General features: G+C 43.5%; 1 protein-coding gene across 2 annotated transcripts in view; it reads right to left on the bottom strand.

The window, feature by feature from the left end:
• Positions 1-19,377, bottom strand: part of CNOT3 (CCR4-NOT transcription complex subunit 3) — a 292,476-nt gene that overhangs the window by 112,615 nt on the left and 160,484 nt on the right. The window contains exons 7-9 of one of the 2 annotated variants that reach the window (XM_077457070.1): positions 12,293-12,392; positions 11,099-11,297; positions 9,034-10,662 (exon numbers count right to left, since the gene is read on the bottom strand). In XM_077457070.1, the coding sequence (XP_077313196.1) occupies positions 10,611-10,662; positions 11,099-11,297; positions 12,293-12,392 (351 nt within the window). In that variant the 3' untranslated portion in view covers positions 9,034-10,610. Of the gene's footprint in view, positions 1-9,033; positions 10,663-11,098; positions 11,298-12,292; positions 12,393-19,377 lie in introns of those variants that run through there. The other variant, XM_077457069.1, reaches the window with a different exon arrangement.

Genomic DNA, 19,377 nt, shown 5'->3' with positions numbered 1-19,377 from the left:
TAGAGAAGTCAGACTTACAGATCTTTAGACATTTTTCTGCCTCCTCCTCTTTGAAGGGTAACCTTCTTTTCCATGTCTTGGTTTTGACCAGACTCCTTTCAGGAAACTCCCATTCTTGGAGGACTAAATCCTTCAAGGATTGGTGTAGGAGAAATACCCTTGCCTGGTTTTTCAACTCCCTGTACATCTTATCTTGTGCAGAGGTTTCTTTAGCTGGTTTAGGGATCTCTTCAGTGGCATAGATAGCCAGAATGAGTCCCTCCAAGTCCTCCAAGCCAAAGAGATGTCTGTTTAGCCTTATATCTTCCACATCACTATCGAGACCTGGATCAGCCTCCTCTTCTAAAATGGGCTCAGATTTTGCCTGGCTTTCTGTATCCTCCATCTCTTTTGCCTCCCTGGCCTGAGCAGAGGGAAGTCCCTGAGATAGAGGCAGAAAGATACTTAGACTATAGTAAGACTATTACCTGGGAGGTGGCTGCAGAGGTGTGGAAAGACTGAATAGTCTCCATTATTTCCGCCTCCACATTTTTAAGGAAATCTTTCATTAATCCTGAAGCCTCTTTCCCAGCCAGTTTGTTAATACACCAATAATAAAAAGGCTTGGTGTGAGATTTAGACAATTACTGCACTTTTTAGAGGCACTAGTGCTAGCAGATGTAGAAAGCATTTTATCAGAGACCTCCTGAGCTCTGCTTAGGGAATATGCAAGAGAAGAGGAAACAATCAGCAGACACTCTTCCTGTCCCCTTTAACATGGCTGCAGGACCCTATCCTCAGAGGTTAGAACATGGGGGTTTACCAGGGACAACTATGGGCTAGCCTGGTGTAAGCCCCCATAATAGGTAAAAGGCACTTACCCGGCTCCGACTTGCTCTTGCCTGCAGCCACCTGTGCTGGCTTTCCATCCTCTTTATCCATGAGGTGGGTCATGGCAGACTTTCAGCTCCTTGCAGCTTGCCGAGTCCTGGTGTAAACAGGAATCCTTCAACCTCCGCAGCCACGCAGGTCCAGCATCTCCTCCACGATTTAAACTCACTTCCTGGGTAACGTTGGGCTTGCTCCACCCTCTAATCGCCCTGACTGGACTTGAGTCCTCCCTGCGTGAGGTCCTCCCCTATCATTACACCATCTGAACTCCAGAAAAATGGCGTCTGCACAGAGGGGAAGACAGGGGGAGACCCAGTGGCGTGCAACGGCGGGCGATCTCTGCTACACCCAAACAGCCTGCACAATGCTGTGGGGGCGACCTGTGAAAAGCTCTGAGGTGGCAGATTAGTGCAGCACTCACTGGCATTCCTAAACCTGGCTCACAGGGGTATCATCTGACTCTTAGTCTTCTGGTCAGAGGAAAAAAAAAAAAAATAATTTGCTGTGGGAGAAACACAATCACTACTGAGGACAAGGGGTAAGGTGGGGCCTTTTAAACAGCTGTGAACGGATTGCGTTTTCTGTAGGGAGGAGCCTATCTCTCATGTGCTGCCATCCTGGAAGGAAATTTTTGATCTTTTGCTTTAACCACTTAACCTCTGGAAAATGTACCCCCCTTTATGACCAGGCCATTTTTTTTTGCAATATGGCACTGCGTTAAAGTGTAAGTTCACCTTTACAGAAAAATCTGTAAGGTGAACTGGCACAGGACCTCCTTCCCCATCCCTCCCAGCCCCACTGACCTGTTGCAATAGCGATCTCCCGTTCTGAGTCCCGGTATAGCATCCTCAGGGGTCCCCTCGGCATTCACAGAACTTTTTCCCCGCTGACAACACAGGCTACGTGGGTTCTGATGGTCCCTCCTGACTATGTTTTGGAGATTCAGCTGTGGGGATTTCTAAGCCCTGGAGCCCTGCTGCGGCTATACTGGGGCTCAAAATGGTCAGCGGGACTGGGGGGGATTTGGGTGAGAAAGGGGGCCCTCTGTAAGTTCACCTTACAGATTTTCTTTGTAAAGGTGAACTTACTGACAATTGCGTGGTCATGCAACACTGTACTCAAATAAATGTCCTTTTTCGCAGAAATAGAGCTTTTCTTTTGGTGGTATTTGATTACCTATAAAACAAAAAAAGACCGATAATTTTGAAAAACAAAAAAAAAAAAATTTTTTTGACTGCTATAAAACATACCCAATAAAGAAAACTGAAAAAAAAAAAATCATAAATTTAGACCAATATGTATTCTGCTACATATTTTTGGTAAAAACGTAATCCCATTAAAGAGGAAGTAAACCCTAATGGGTTTACTTCCTTTGTCTCCCTGCAAAGGTAAAGCATTATGGGCTACTATGCATCGCATAGTAGCCCATTATGTGTCACTTACCTGACACAGGAGCCAGCGATGTCACCGCTGTCACCTGTAGTCCGGAGCGTCCATCTTCTTCCAGCGCATTAACGGTACTGCCTTTTTAATGAAAAACCAGGAAAAAAGAAAATATATATTGCATATTCAATTACAACTATACGGCCGCCTGCAAAACTTTGCGCCCAAAACAGGCATCAGCCGATGCACTGACATCTACCTTGTAGAACTTGGTAAATGTGTGGACAGACGACCAGGTTGCCACTTTACACACCTGAGTAACAGACGATTTGAGTCGGAAGGCCCAAGACATTCCGATTGCCCTTGTGGAGTGGGCCGTGACCGGAAAGGGGGGCACCTGTCCCTTCAAGATGTAGGCTTGCACTACAACCTATCTGATCCACCTGGAAATGGTGGCCGACGAGACCGCCATGCCTTTATTTGGACCAGCCACAGAAACAAACAGCAAGCCTGACTTCTGAAAGGGAGCCGTGGCAGACAAATACACCTTTAGAGCCCGAACCATGTCCAGAGCGTGAAGGGCCACTTCCTTAGGGTGTTTTGGCTTAGGACACAGAGATGGTAACACAATGTCTTAATTGATATAAAAAGCCGAGACCACGTTCGGCAGAAAAGACGGTTGAAGACGCACCACCTTATCCTTGTGGATAACCAGATAGGGCGACTTACATGACAAAGCCGCCAGTTCCAAAACCCTCCTGGCAGATGTGATGGCCACTAGAAAGACCACTTTCTGGGATAGAGTCAACAGGGGTATCTCCCTGCTATTTTCAAATGGCGGTTTTTGAAGCGCCGATAACACCAGGTTCAGATCCCACTGGGGTAACGGTGGATGCTCCGGAGGGACTACATGTCACACCCTCTGAACAAAAGGTACTCACTAATGAGTGAGACGCCAGGGGTCGCTGAAAAAAAAAAAAAAAAAAAAAAAAAAAGACAGCCAAGGCTGATATTTGCCCCTTAATGGTGCTTAACACCAATTTCTGGTCTACTCCTTGCTGAAGAAACAGCAGGATCCTGGATATAGAAAAGGAGTGCGGATGCCATCCTTTCTCCTCACACATGGAGATGTAAGCCTTCCAGGTACAATGCTATATCTTCCGAGAAGAAGATTTGTGCCCTCAACATAGTTGGGATCACTGAGTGAAAGACCCTGATTCCTCATCACCTGGCTCTCAATAGCTATGCCGTTAAAGCAGGATGGAGAATTGGACCTTGAGACAGAAGGTCCTCTCGTAATGGCAGTGACCATGGGGCGCTTGCCACCAGGTGCACTAGGTCTGTGTACCAAGGACGCCGAGGCCAACCTGGGGCGACCAGAATCACTGGGATCCCCTCGACCTCCACTCTGCGGAGCAGACATGGTAACAGTTTCAGTGGAGGAAAGGCATAGATCAGCTGGTACTGATCCCACTGAGCCACCAGCGCGCCTGCCCACGGATCTCTTGTCCTGGACACGAATCTTGGCACCTTCCGATTGAGACGGGAGGCCAGAAGATCCATGTCTGGTATTGATGTGATTGATGTATGCCACAGCCGTGGTGTTGTCTGACTGGATCCTGATCGGACGCCCTTGTAGTCTCATCGACCATGTGGAGAGGCACAGCCTGATCCCTCTTAGCTTGAGTAGATTGATCGGCAACTTGGATTCCTCCATCGACCAGAGGCCTGAGCCGACTGAACCCCCATCACTCAACCCCAGCCGGATAGGCTGGCGTCCGTTGTGATCACTGTCCACTTCAGAGGTAGGAACTACTTCCCGGACTGAATCACCGGGGACCTCAGCCACCAGGTCAGGGAGTCTGACTGGCTCACCTGGGTCTGTCGATCCAGGGACAACTGAGATTTGTCCTATTTCGTCAATATCTCCTTCTGCAGGACTCTCGTGTGGAACTGGGCATATGGTACTGCCTTGAAGGAGGCTACCATGAGTCCAAGGACTCGCATGCAGAAGCGGAGCGACGACCACCTGCAGTTCATCAGCAGTTTTACAGCGGATCTTAGAGTCTGCAGCTTGTCTGAAGGGAGAAAAACTCTTGCTTCCCTGGAGTCCAGCAGCAAGCCCAGGTACTCCAGGCGCTGGATCGAAGCAATCGACTTCTTTAGGTTCAACAGCCACCCAAATTATTGCAGGGTCTGCATGGTGATCACCACATCCCCCTCTAACTCTGAGGCAGAAGATGCTCTCAGGAGGAGATTGTCTAGGTATCCCACGATCGCGATCCCACGTTGTCGAAGTAATGACAAAACTGGAGCAAATACCTTAAAAAACTCGGGCTGATGCCAGACCAAAATGAAGAGCAACTGGTAGTGGGCTTCCCCGACTGCAAATCGCAGAAACTTTTGATGCCGGAGGCATATGGACATGTGCAGGTAAGTATCCTGGATGTCCAAGGACGCCAAGGAGTCCCCTTGATGGGGTGCAGCGACTACTGAGCGAACCGATTCCATTCTGAACCTCTGTACTTTCACAAAGTGATTGAGGTCTTTAGGTCCAAGATTGGATGTACCCTTAACTTCTTGGGAACTATAAACAGATTTGAGTAGAATCCCTGGAAACATTCCGATTCCGGAACCGGTACAACCACCCAGCGACTCAGCAGGTCCCTTACTGCCCCCAGGAGAGCCTCCCGGCAAGCTGGGGATACGGTTATGCTGGATAGAAAGAATCTGTTTGGCGGCCAAGAGAGAAACTCTGTCTTATAGCCTGAGGAAATCAGATCGCAGACCCATTGGTTGGATAGTCGAGGGGACCACTGGGCTGCAAACTCCCGAAGGCGACCCCCCACCCGAGACATAGGTGGGGGCAAACTGTCATGTGGTAGCACTTTTGTTTGCAGGCTTGTGGTTCCAGGGACGTTTTTCGTCCTTCCAAGGTCATCCTGTTGGGCTGGGGACGTTTAGCCGAAGCACTGGGTGGACAAAAAAGCCATTTGTGAGCGGAAAAAGAGGGCCATTGACTACGGCGTGGCTCCTTAGCCTTCCTGGCCTGTGGGAGTAGGGTACTTGTACCACCGGTGGCATTTTTAATGTTATCCAACGAGGCTCCGAAAAGCTGGTCGCCAAGGAAGGGAAGATCTGTCAGGGCTTTCTTAGAAGTCTGGTCAGCAGACCAGCATTTTAACCAAATCAAGCGCCCCAGCACCACTGCTGACATCGAAGCCCTGGATAACAGAGGAAGAGTATCCAGGTCCCTGTCACAAATGTACTTCAGGCCTTGCACTAGTTGGTCTGCTAGTTCCACACAGACAGGAGAAGCCTGTTGCTCTCCTAATTTGCAGTGCAACAGTTTTGCCCACTCCGTGTGTGCGACAAGTACTGGTCGCACAGCGGACCCCACCACCATAAACAAGGAACGAGCCACTGCCTCGGCCTTCCTGTCCGTGGGATCCTTAAAATGCAGGAGTCATCTCCCCGGGTTACTTTATTTAACCTGGATACTGGGGGGTCCACGACTGGAGGAGCCAACCACTTTTTCAGAAGGCTCTCCTCAAAGGGGTAACACACCGCCATAGATTTGGGGAACTGAAAAGGTCCATTGTGGGCAATCCCATTCCTTGTAAATGAACTTGTCAAAATAAGTCAGATACGGGAATACCCTAGGTGAAAGTACTGGCTTACGGGACCCAAACGGGACTGCTACCTCAGCAGCGCAATCTGCTGGCTCATCAATCTTCAGGGTATCACGCACAGCTGTGATAAGTGATTCAACAAGCGCTTTGTCGTGCACGGACCCGGACTCATCCTCACTGTCCGAACGGTCCTGGTCAGCGTCGTCTGACAAGACAGAGCAGGGGTCACCAGCCTCAGCAGGGCACACGTCTGCATCAGAGCTCTCCCCAGAGAACCACAGGGCGAGGGGCAGGGGCCGCTTTTTTGCACCCTTTTGCCCACGTGCCGTCTCAATCTTGGCAATGAACGAATGAAGGACCGCCGTCAGGGTGTCCAAGGGCACTGCGCAGTCCGCAGGCGACCCGGTTGCAATTTCCTGGATTTCGGGGGAAGAAACACCAGTTCTGAAGCCATGCTGACCCTACCGTGTCTGCCACCTGAAGGGGACTTAGGACAGTGACAGCCCCAACCTCCTTACTGCTGCAGGCTGAGGGGCTCTTTCCCGCAGGACTCACTACCCTGAGAGGTTCTGCGCTATCCAGCAGGTAGTGCCTGTAGTCTCTGTTGGCTCCCAGGTGCAGAGGAAGCAGTGCTGTGTCAGTGGAAGCAGCTGCAAATGGCACTGAAACCGCTCTGAAGTGTGCTCAGGCTTCAAGAAAATGGCCGCCCAGCATAAGGACATAAAACACAGGAAAAATGTCCGTTAGAGCACACTGAAAAACGTGTTCAGGCTTCAAGAAAATGGCCGCCGGTGTCCTGTGTAGGGACAATCACAAGGAAAATGGCCGCCGAAGACCAGGAGAGCATGGTTTCCCTTACCCACACCTAAGATAGCTGCTGAATACCAGAGCCATGAGGGACAGGGAGAAACAATGGGGTGAGCACAGCGCTGCACAGGACACCAGCATGGCCTCACAGACACCTTCCAGGGACATGAAAAAACAGGACCCAGGCAGCATCTTGCGCAAAAAGTCAAGCTTCTGCAGAAAAGCACGGACCAATGGGTCCGCAGGGTTCCTAGGTCCTTCTCCTTCACTAGGCAAAATAAAACTGGATGAAGTCATGGCAGGCTGGAAGGTTGTTGCCCAAGGGACCACCCCCTGGGCGGAACTGGAAAGTTATGAGTGTTACATAAGTAATGCCTAGTATTCTCCTAGTGGTGGGCATAACTCAATGGCTAAGAGAGAAGCTGTGTCAGTCGGTGAATATAAGAGAAAATATGCTGTAACTGTACTAATGACAATTGACCCCTAGGAAGGGGTTATCAGGGGAGATCAAAGGGTTAACTGTGTGTCTAGTCTGTGCTTTCCTTATGCTATGCAGAAACACAGGATCAATACCTTCCCTACTGACAGAGCAACAATCTGCCTTGCAGATACATAGGCAGATAACCGTTCTGCCTGCGTACTGGCGAACATCGACTCTGTGGTTCCCTGTTGATGGGTTCCCGCTGTGTGTGATCACAGCGGGAGCAGGTTGCCGGTGGCATATGTGCGCGCACCAGACTTGGAAAGGGCAGATCACATACTAGGTAAGTGATCTGGCACAGAGCGGCCGACCTGACTCAGTTCCCTCCAGCCCCTACAGAAAGCGTTCCAGAAAAAATTTCAATTAGAAAGCCAGCCGCCGGCTGAAAAAAAAATACTGGGGTTATGGATGCCCACTTGCAAGTTCCACTTTAAGAAAGCCCAACAAGCTAAGCTCATTTGTTGACAAATAAAGCAGCTCATGCATGAACATTTAAAATCTGCAGTTTAATTTAAACTGGATAAATATAGCAAAGGGGGTAGATGGTCCAATGTTTCCACTAACTGTGTGCTTAGCGGACCCCCAGTAAGCCATGCAAAACTTAGATTTTTTTGAGATCTAGAAAAGAGGTGCTGATGACAGTGTTAGGCGAGGAGTAGCCCTGCACTGGTGCTCACACCATTGTTCTTTTGAGGTTTGAAAATAATGAGCAGAAGACCGCAGCTGTTAGGAGGAGTGAAAATTTGACCTGTGCTGGCGCTCAGACTACGATTACTGCAGTACTACTGGGCATGGAAAAAAGAAGGTATGGAGTACAATTTAAGCACCAACCAACAAAACTGTGACGCACTCCACTAATGGCGGTCATTATCACAAGTCAGTTGACCAGTAATGTTATAACAGGTTAGATTTGTGACCAAGCTAAGAGCATTTTAACTTAACAGCAATAGGACAATAGTGAATGATTACAACTTTGTATTGCCCTTTATTGGCAATTGTACAGCCCTGGCCAACAGTTTTGAGAATTACACAAATATAAATGTTCACAAAGTGTGCTGCCTCAGTTTTTATGATGGCAATTTGCATATACCACAGAATGTTATGAAGCGTGATCAGATAAATTGCAAAAGACCCTCTTTGCTATGAAAATGAACCTAAACCCCAAAAAAACATTTCCACTGCATTTCAGCCCTGCCACAAAAGGACCAGCTGAAATGTCAGCGATTCTGTCGTTAACACAGGTGTCAATGTTTACGAGGACAAGGCTCAAAATCATTCAAATGCTGACTGAGTTAGAATAACAGATGGGAAGCTTTAAAAGGAGGGTGGTGTTTTAAATCATTGTTCTTCCTCTGTTAACCATGGATTACCTGCAAGGAAACATGAGCAGTCATTTATTTGCAAAGGAATTCACAGGCAAGGATATTGCTGCTACTAGCATTGCACCTAAAGCAACCATTTATAAGATTATCAAAAACTTCAAGGTGAGAGGTTCAATTGTTAAGAAGGCTTCAGGGCGCCCAAGAAAATCCAGCAAGCACAAGGACCGTCTCTTAGAGTTGATTCGGCTGCGGCATCAGGGCACCACAAGTGCAGAGCTTGCTCGGGAATGGCAGCAGGTGGGTAGGCGTGAGTGCATCTGCACGCACAGTGAGAAGAAGACTTTTGGAGGATGGTCTGGTGTCAAGAAGGGCAGCAAAGAAACCACTACTCTGCAGGAAAAACACCAATTTTGACAAACTCCAAGCATTGATTATGCAAGAATGGACTGCCATCAGTCAGGATGTGGCCCAGAAGTTGATTGACAGCATGTCAGGGAGAATTGCAGAGGTCTTGAAAAAGAAGGGTCAACACTGCAAATATTGACATTGTACACAATTTTATTGTTAATAAAAGCCTTGGACAATTATGAAATGCTTGTAATTATACCATAGTAACATCAGACAAAAAGATCTAAAAACACTGAAGCAGCAGGCTTTGTGAAAATTAATATTTGCGTCATTCTCCAAACTTTTGGCCAGGGCTGTAATTAAGTGCAACATTCTAGAAAATAACGCTAAGGATTTTTACGTTTTTAAAAGGAGCCAGATCTAGTCCTAGAAGTTAAAGAGTTTGTAACATCAGTAGAGTTGGGGTTAAATAAAAGAGGTGGAGGTAGTTAAATTGATACGAATATGATATATACCGTATTTATCGGCGCATAACACTTTTTTCCCCCCCCCTTAAAATCAGGGGAAAAAACGTGGCTGCCGATTTTACGCCGATTCCCTGCTGTCTGAGGGGAAGGAGGGAACGAGCTCCACCAAAATAGACCGAGCCAAGTGTACTGTGTACTCGGCTAGGCTCGGCTCACAGTAATGCCCAGTCCCCCCTCCTAGCCTTTACGTCCTGCCATTGTGTCCATGGGTGCCGGGCCAAGGGGCGGGACTACGAGATGATCCGAAAGGAGTCAAATACACAGGACATCCGGCTCTGTCCATTTCAGTGGCGCTAAAAATTTCAAGGATAATGCTGTAATTTTGGGCAAGTCTGCAGACACTGGGCATGGCTGCAGACGGACACTGATAAGGCTGCATTGATGGGCATTTAAATGCAACGTTTTTTTCCTTAACACTCCCTCCTAAACTTGGGGTGTTATATGCCGGCGCGTGTTATACGCCCATAAATACGGTAATCCTTGTACACAAATGTGATGCTTATAATTATTATTTTGCATGTCATTTCAACCATGGTGAATTTATGACCACTTATAATGGATGTCCTTTAATGAAAATACACGTGGTTTAAATGACTAATTTATTGATTGATATAAGCTCATTAATATTGGTAATAGACATGCACTCATAAGTCAACAAAACAATGGCCATGTTTTGTGTAACGGGTCGTATTGGTGTAGTGTTTTTGGCAATGTGTTTTTTTGGTTCTAGCCATTTGTTTATTTCTAAGAGGGAAATGTAATGATACCCCAACAAAGGCTCCTTTCACACTTGTGAGACGTAGAATCTGACTTGTGAGACCCAAAGTCGCAGAAGATGCGAAATGCCATGTATCTCTATGAGAGCCGTTCCAATTGACACTACTGAAATCGCTGCGACTTCAGATAGGTTCCTGCACTATTTTGATCCGACATTGACACGGCTTCAATGCCAGAGTGTGAAAAAGTCCTATCAAAGCCAGACTCCAAAGTTGCACTGAAAATCGTGCAACTTGGGAGTTGGCTAGTGGGAAAAATACCTTAGACCCTTTAATTTTGTTTAGTCTCTAGCTAATACTAAGTTGGCATCGACCAGTCTAATATAGTTTGATGCAACAGAACTATATTAGACGAGGAGAAGGCCACAGCCTTAGACAATTTTTGTTGTTTTATTATTGTAATCTTTTGTGTAGTATATGAATTAAATGATATTAAATGCAATGAAAGGTTCTGTTAAGGCCGATTATAACCTTGGTGCTACACAACAGCTATTTAAAAGTTTTTCTTGGACTAATCTGAAACAATAGAAAAAAAAAATAGTGTTTGATTATTAACAGTAATATGGTTTCCATGTTTGGGACAATATATTTATTATTTGTAATGCCTTGGAGGGTGTATAAACTCAAACATTTACACTACAAATGCTGTTGTACATCTTGTAAGGTCCTTTTCGTCTTCATTTTGATTACAGTAAGGGAGGGTTATAATGTTTCTCCCCCCCCCCCCCTCTGTCTCCCATTGGGGAGATTTAAACTCACTTCCTGTTCCATTGCCAAAACAGGAAGCGAGGGAATCCCAGGTGGTCCGAACTAGTGTCCTCACTGGAAGATTTTCCCCTCTATTCCTGTTTTGACATCAGCCCCTTACTTAACAGAAAGAAAAAAAAAAGAACGTAAACCCCATTATAAAAGATTGAAAAACAAAACAAAATACAAAATAAATGTAGCCTACCGTATTCTTTCTGAATCAGATGGGTGTGGCATATGATGCCATGCAGCTTCTTGCATTGCTTGTTGGTAAAGCTGATCTGTGGTGAGTGGGACAGGGCCCAAGGGACACACACCCAGAGAAAGGGGGATGTTCACTTCTGTAAGCTGCGTTGAGGGTTGGCTGGAAGGTGGCTGTGTTGTAGTTGTAGTGATGATGATTTCTACAAGTGCAAATAATCATTATGCTCAAAAGGTAGGTTTAATTTATGCATTGTCACAATTTTAAGCAATTTTCATGGAAAAGATTCTGGATAATAGCTGCTGTGTCTCTGTATTAACACTGAATAAATTAAAGAATTTCAAATCTGTGTGTTTGTCTATGTCTCACAAATAAATTGTCTATTTTTTTTTAATCGAAAAACTTTATTAAAAAAAAAACAAAAAAACAAAAACAAAAGAAGGAAACAGAAGATAACATACATAGCAGGCATACATACGATACATCAAATAACGTGGGCCAATCTGGCCAAGGCAGCGTTGCATACATGAGAGCATTGGGTTAGCTGCACTGTATATGGGTCCGACACCCATCATGGGTAGATACATCATTAGAGCTAATTTGTGTCAACCGGGGGAGGGGGAGCGGGCAAAAGGAGAAATAAAAGGGGGAGGGGGACTTAAATTGTCTATTTTAGAACTGCAATTATATGATTGTACTGTCATTATCACAACTGCTTCAAAATAGCAGCACCACACATTCTTGGGCTCCTTTTACAAGGGACGGAATCTGCTTTGCTCAGCAGGGTATCGGTCCGCTGTTCCCCTGTTGAGCAGAGCGGGCGAATTACAGTTTTGTTCCTGCTCAGTTTATGAAGATGGACCGGCTGTCCGTTTACAACCCGGTTGCCCTCTGACCCTCCTTGACAGAGGGGAACTGATCCCCTTCTGTGTTTTTTTTTTTTTTTTTTTTTTTAGCAAATCAGATTGGACGTAGGTAGGTGTAAACTACACAGGTCTTTACAACTGCCAGTCCACAGAAATACATGGGCCATCTGACCATGTCTGCCTGAAAAACGGACAAGCAGACCTGATCAGATTGCCATGTGAAAGGGGCCTTATAGGCTTTACAAAAGCTTTGCAAAACACTAACGAATCACTGTATTGAAATACATAAAAAAAAAAAGCATATTTGTAGAGCAGAACTATTTTTCTTTACCTCGCTCGGCCAGATGGATAGCAGGCACTGGATCTTCTAAACTGGTTGCAATAGCTGCTCTTTCAGCCATAGATTTCAGTGTACTTAAGGGCTCAGGTGCCTACACAGAAAAAAAATATTTTAAATTTGAAATGCCTCTATTTTCAATTAAAATACTGAGTAAAGAGTCTAACAGTTAATGATTACCTATTTCTTTCCTTGTTCAAGCATTTTATTGAAGACAATTTGTGGCATCAGTACAATCAACATGTCAGAACATTGTGGCATAAAAAGGTGTGTGCAATCATCCTTCTTTAAACCAAAGAGAAAACATTCTCGACAATAGTGCAACATGGAGAGCAGTTCCCTCAGAGTATATATGGTCAAGGTTTATCGGGCCAATGACACTCCAGTCATGGGGACGTTCCCAGAAAAACTGAGTCCCATACTTGTTTTGAACAGCAATATGTATAGGCCAGAAGTGAGGTTGAAAAAAGGTATATGATGGTTGTGTCTTGCCCCGAGTGCCAGTTGATGTTCGTCCGGGGAATGATCATGTCTGAGATATATTATTGTTATGGAAACTGCAAGAGCGGAGAGAGACATGTGAAGTGATATTAGGTACAGAGAAGAGGTGTAAAAGGCAGAGAATCGAGACCAGAAGAAAAAAAAGGGGGGGGAGGGGCTAGCATACTCCAGGGGGACTGGGTCATCTAGGGAGTGTTGTGTATGTTGCTCCGCACTCATATGCAAGAGCCTCTATGGAAGTAAAAGAGTATTGTCAAAGTTGGGTTGCAAGTAATGTTCAACCCAAGGACTCCAGTTTTTTATATTTAGGGAATTTATCCTTCTAGAACACAGAGGGTGGGGGTTTTCCAGGCTCTTGCTAGTGTTTGCTTAGCTGCCGTTGTAACCTGGAGGCTTAATTTGAACTGTCACTGTTTAATGTTCGTGGTTTTAGGTTTAGGAACGCCAGTGTGGGGTCTGGAGCAATGTGTGTGTCAAACAATTTGGAAAGGGTGCAGAAGATGTCAGACCAGAAAGGTTGTACTACTGGGCATTCCCACCATCTATGCAACAAACACTCTTGCACATAATTGTGATGTTCGGGTGGTCTATAATGCAAGGGATGGTTACTCTGGCCTAGCTGCCCTCCAAGATGGGGGGATACCCAAATATTCACAAAAAAAAAAAAAAAAGAGTAAAGAAAAGAGGGTGCACCAGCCTTGTGCATTAGCCCAGGTAGATTTATTGATAAAAATAAAAGTTAAAAACTACTCACAAACATGTGTAGAAATATCGCTTGTATAAGCCACCTATTTGTGTCAATCAGTCCTAAAACCGACGGTCTCCAGATAGCAAAGGAGAAGACATCAGTGCCACTGCTGGCTGATGTGTTTAGAAGGGATACCCTCTTCCTCAGAGACTAAGTGTGTACGTGGCGAATCATAGCCCTGGAAACATTGGGAGGGGTGTTGTGGTAGATATTTAGATATCCTGGCAGTGACAAATTACCACCTGGTGAGGACTTTATAGTTGGTTTCTATTGCAATAAATGTTTTGTGAGGCCGACTTCGTGGCTACCCATATGTGGGTCCAGTCAACAGGGTGTAGCATGAGAACAAGGACCCTCTCCCATTTAGCAATGCAGGATGGTGGAGGATTAGCATTTGTTGATTCTAAGAGTAATTTCTATAGATCGGAGATGAGCCCTCTCCTGTGAGGGGCAGATTTGCAGGTGTGGAAAACTGCTGGGCAGCGGGGTCAGATGGGATTTGGAGAGTGAAAAAGTGTGAGTTGAATATAGAGGAACAGTTCAGATGCTGGAATACCATGCATCTCGCAGAGATGGGAATGGAATTATTTTGCCACCTTTTATGAGTTTGTGGGCATGGAATAAGCCTGCTGTAGAGCATGTCAAGAAAGAGGATGGATATGTCCAAGCCAGCTAAAATGAAGGGTTTTTGGAGGAAGGAGAGCATGGGCTCATAGTTAGATTGTAGATCGTAACGTGTTTTGAACCAGTCACATATGAAGAGAGTGGTGAGTTACTGGGTTTGACGGGCGCTGACACAAGCAGACAGGCTGGGAGGGGTGGAGGGAGAGAGGAGGACACAGGATCAGAGAGGAGACAAGATAGCAGGCTGTGGATAATGGAGGCACGTAAACTAATCACTGTATCAGGGCTCAGCAGCCATGGTACACCATGGCCAGTTTACAAAGGAGGGTATAGCCAGGCAGGATCAGACAGGTATTTTTAGGTGTTACAGGGGTCCAAATGACACAGCACAAACACTGTATAACATGCTGTAAGGGAACAGGATCTGTTTTTATTTTTTGGGGTTAACAAACCCTTTAAGAGCTGACTAGCATAGGCGATCAGCAAATTTTTTAACATCTGTGTTGGGTTTATCCAGGTTCTTGTCATTAACGGCTGAGATTGTGGGGAGTTTGATTTGAAAGAAAAGGTTCTTGGATCTCTTCTGGTCAAATGTACCGGAAGCCATATATAAAAGTCAGTTAGCTTATGGCTGAATTCACGTAGTATTTTTAGGGGGTTGCTGGAATAAGTATTGTGCGAGAGTTTAAAGCGTACCGGTTTGTGGGTATGGTCCACGTTCTGAAGGGTGACTGGTTTGTTCGCCTTAGTATACAATTTGTGTCGGGATTTGCGCAGGGTTTTCTCTGCCGATTCCATAGGAAATAGCGTTCTAGTTGGGCTTTGTCCAGGTCTTGTCTAATGGTCAGAGTTGGGTGATCTTGGAACGCGGCCGATTTTGTATAGAACGTTTGTGAAGCCTGACTGATGCAGGTCCCTCTAATAACCAGATTATGGGCCTCCCATAGGGTCAGCGGGGAGGTTTCATCTGTAGAATTAGGTATACGGTTATCCTTATGAGCCCATTCTAATTCAAGGCGGTGTTCTGGGTGTGCTAGGATGGTGTCGTTTATGCACCAAGATCTGTTATTAAGACGGGTCGGTATAAGAGGACATATATACAAGTAAAGGTGAAATTGACAGAACAATAAAATGAATGAAAAAAAATAAATAAAAAAAAAACTTGTGTATACCAAACAAAAGTAATGTAATAATTTATATATATATATATATATATATAATCACGCTATATTGAGTGTTTTAAAACAGTTTCTTTGTGGGGTAAGTCCATTGATAACAGGGCACGAAACCACTATATTACTAAAGTCCAATATAAAGATGGATTTAGAGGAATAATTCCACAAGTAGGGCTGCCTCAAAGGGGGAACTGAAATCGAGTTCCAAATTTCTATAACAAAAAACAAAGAGGGGCGCCTCTGGGTGTAGATATAAAGCAGTTTTATTAGCACATTTCTTGTATAAGCAACTCACATTTTGTAGTAGGTTAAAAGAATTGTGTATAATCCATCAGAGAGATCCTCAGGTCCGTCATACACTCAGTCCAATCACAATAAACGCTTAGCCATGTAAAGAAACCACACCGCTTAGATGTACAGGGGCCGGCTTTCAGAACGAAACTTGGAGCGCTGCTGTGGACAGGCACGAGGAGATGACGTCACTGGTAAGCGACGCATTTCCTAAGCGTACAGGTCGCGATGACGTAGCGTCCACGCTCCTTCATCAAGGCTAAGGATGGATGGGGCGGGAAGCATTAAAATAATGACAGAAAAGGGGAGTGGTTTAGCAAAAAAGGAAAAATGGACCACGCCAGAGGACAGTCCATCCCACGGCAGCGCTTCAGGCTAAAGTACAAGCAATAAATAAGAATACCAAAAACAACACGTCCATATTAAATTGATGCCACTCTCAGATGTGCCAATCCATGAACACAAAGGACCATGCATACGCAAAAAAACGAATATAGACAAACCTATATCTTACTATATGGATGAATTAATATAAAAATTATAAAAAAAATATAATATAAAATTTTCAACAGAGGGGCGAATAAATAATTATTAATTGAAAAAAGAAAAAAGGGGAAAATAATATAATAAATAACAATAACAAATCATCAAATAACATGAATATAAATTATTATGAATCATTGAATACAGCAAAGAGTGTATGGGATGCCACGTCTAAATAATAAAAAAAAAAATACAAAGTATATAAAAAAAAAAAAAAAAAAAACTACAGAACAGTGGCAATCTCAATAGACTCATTGATACTCCCTCTGAAAGTGCATCTAAAGTATAAATCCAAAAAGTTTTGTGAGGGCAAAGCATTTTGAATCTTTCCGCTGCGGGTTGTGCAATTGTTGTGGTTCTTTTTTTTTGATCTTGATATATCCAACGATGATGAGTTAACATCGAGAATACTTAAACAGCATTTAGCTCTGTCTCCTCCCATTGTCCACACGTCTTTAAAACCCAAGTCGATCTTTCCCACACAATCCAAAAGGTCCATACATTGAAAGTTTCTATAGAGTCGTTTATGCAGACCTGTTGAAATTTTGCAACTCCACCTCCAACTCTAAAGAAAAAAATCTTTCATCCTCTGAAATCAAGGTACTAGACCAACTCATACATGCAGAAGATCTAGTGATAAAATCTGCTGATAAGGGGGTGGAATAGTACTCCTAAATAGGTCTGACTATTTGAGGGAATCTTATAGACTCCTTTCGGATAAGGCTACATATGTTAAATTGACCCAGGACCCCACAACAGCATTAGCTAAGGAAGCTGATGCATTGATGTCCTCTGCTCTTCAAGAGCCTTTAAAGAACCACCACTAAAATGGAAAGTTGGTTTTTGTGAAATAATTTTTTTTATCAAATTCCATATTTTTATTATTTGCCAAAAATACATAAAAATCTTGAATATACCCCGGGCAGACCAATAGTAGCGGCAATTGACAGTGTCACTACGGGTTTCAGCCTATATATCGATAATTTTCTGCATTTTCTTACAACTGCAGTCATTCATCCGTGATGGATCACATCTTCTAGAACTTTTGTCATCTTATTTGTGGGAACCCTCATACTTCTGGCTTTCGCTCAACGTTTGTTCACTATATACTTCAATTCCCCATACATTTGGACTTATGGCGCTTGAACAATTTCTGTCCAAAGACCCTTTGATTAATATGTGTCAAGCAGGATTTATCATTGAGGTGGTAAAGTTCTGCCTGACACGTACACTTTTGATGAGGATTTTTACCAGCAAATCCAAGGAACAGTCATGGGGGCAAATTTTGCGGCCTCATATGCTAATCTTGCCATGGGATTCTGGGAATCCAATCATATCCATCAAAATAACATCTTCTTTGGGAGATATATTGATGACGTGATCATTATCTGGGATGGTGCCTTTGATCTCATTACCCCTTTTGTTCAATATTGGCATGACAATCCTTATGGATTATCATTTACGTCAGTCATGGATCCTGATATTATGGCTTTCCTCTAGCGCAAGGACATGAAGGGCAAACTATTATCTCAAAAAATTACAATAAACCCACAGCCGGTAATTCTTTGTATTTTGATAGTTGCCATCATCCAAAATGTATTAAGAACATTCCTAAAGGTCAATTCTGTCGTCTTCGACAGAATTTTACCAAAGATTCCGACTATATAGCTCTAAGTTCATCATTAAAAACAAAGTTCCTAGATAAAAAAAATAACCAGAATCCTTAGTTGATGATGCATTTAAACATTATCTTAATGGGAAACCTGCAAAACGAGTCAACCACCAAAAGACTGTTCAAGCAGGTTTTTAACCACTTTTCACAATAAATACAAAAACATGGAACAGATATTACGCAAACATTGGGGTATCTTACAACAAGATCCTCACCTAAAACCATTGCTTCTGGTTCACCCTAAAGTTACTTATCGAAGGGCCCCAAATTTGAAAAACAAGAAAGCACCCAGCAAACTTAAGCCGTTTGAAACTTTTCCATCACTACCTACATAAATACCTTCAACAGGCATGTACCAATGCCGTAAGGCACTATGCAAAACATGTATATTTGTCCATCATGGACAAAAATAATTTTCGACCAAGGGCAAAACTTATATATTGAAAGAATTTTTCAACTGCTCTTCTGATTTTGTGGTTTATGGACTTAGTTGTCCATGTGGCTTAATTTACATAAGTAGGACCATCAGGGCCCTGAGACAAAGATTTGGGGAACACAGGACTTATCGAGGGAGGCACTGATCCACACAGTGTCCCTAGACACTTTGCTCAATTACATCAAGGGTCTACTGTAGGCCTCAAAGTTTGGATTATAGAACAGATTCCCAGGTCAGGTTTGCGCTCGCAAAACTTTTTAGATTGATACTTTAGACGCACTTTCACCAGGGGGTATCAATGAGTTTATCGAGATTGCCACTATTCTGTCGTTTTTTTATTATTTATTTTTATACTTATTTAAATTTTATTTTTATATTTATATTTTATTTTTAATTTAGACGTGGCATCCCATACACTCCTTGCTGTATTCATCAAATCATAATTTATATTCATGTTATTTTATTATTATTATATTATTCTTTATCCCATTTTTTCTTTTTTCAATTAATAATTATTCATTGGCCCCTCTGTTGAGGATTTTATATTACATTTATAATTTTTTTTATCTAGCAATCTGTTCTTTTCAATATATATATATATATATATACATATATACACACACACATTATATATATATATATATATATATATATATATAATGTGTGTGTGTGTATATATATGTATATGTATGTATATATATATATATATATATATATATATATATATATATATACATACATACATACATACATACATACATATACACACACACACACACACACACACATATATATATATATTATACACAATTTTTATATTCATCCATATAGTAAGATGTACTTTTATTCGTTTGTCTATATTCGTTTATTGCTATATGCATATGCATGGTCCTTTGTGTTATTCATGGATTGGCACAGCCGAGAGTGGCATCAATTTAATATGGACGTGTTTTTTTTGTTTTCTTATTTATTGCTTGTGCTTTAGCCTGCAGCGCTGCTGTGGGATGGGCTGTCCTCTGGTGCGGTCCATTTTTCCCTTTTTGCTTAACCACTCCCCTTTTCTGTCATTTTAATGCTTCCTGTCCCATC

The sequence above is a fragment of the Lithobates pipiens genome, unplaced genomic scaffold, assembly GCF_037356315.1.
Source record: "Lithobates pipiens isolate NorthernLeopardFrog02 unplaced genomic scaffold, aLitPip1_a1.2 Scaffold_27, whole genome shotgun sequence".
NCBI lineage: Eukaryota > Metazoa > Chordata > Amphibia > Anura > Ranidae > Lithobates > Lithobates pipiens.
The sequence above is the reverse complement of the archived record's forward strand: the minus strand, read 5'-3'. Positions and strand labels throughout refer to the sequence as shown.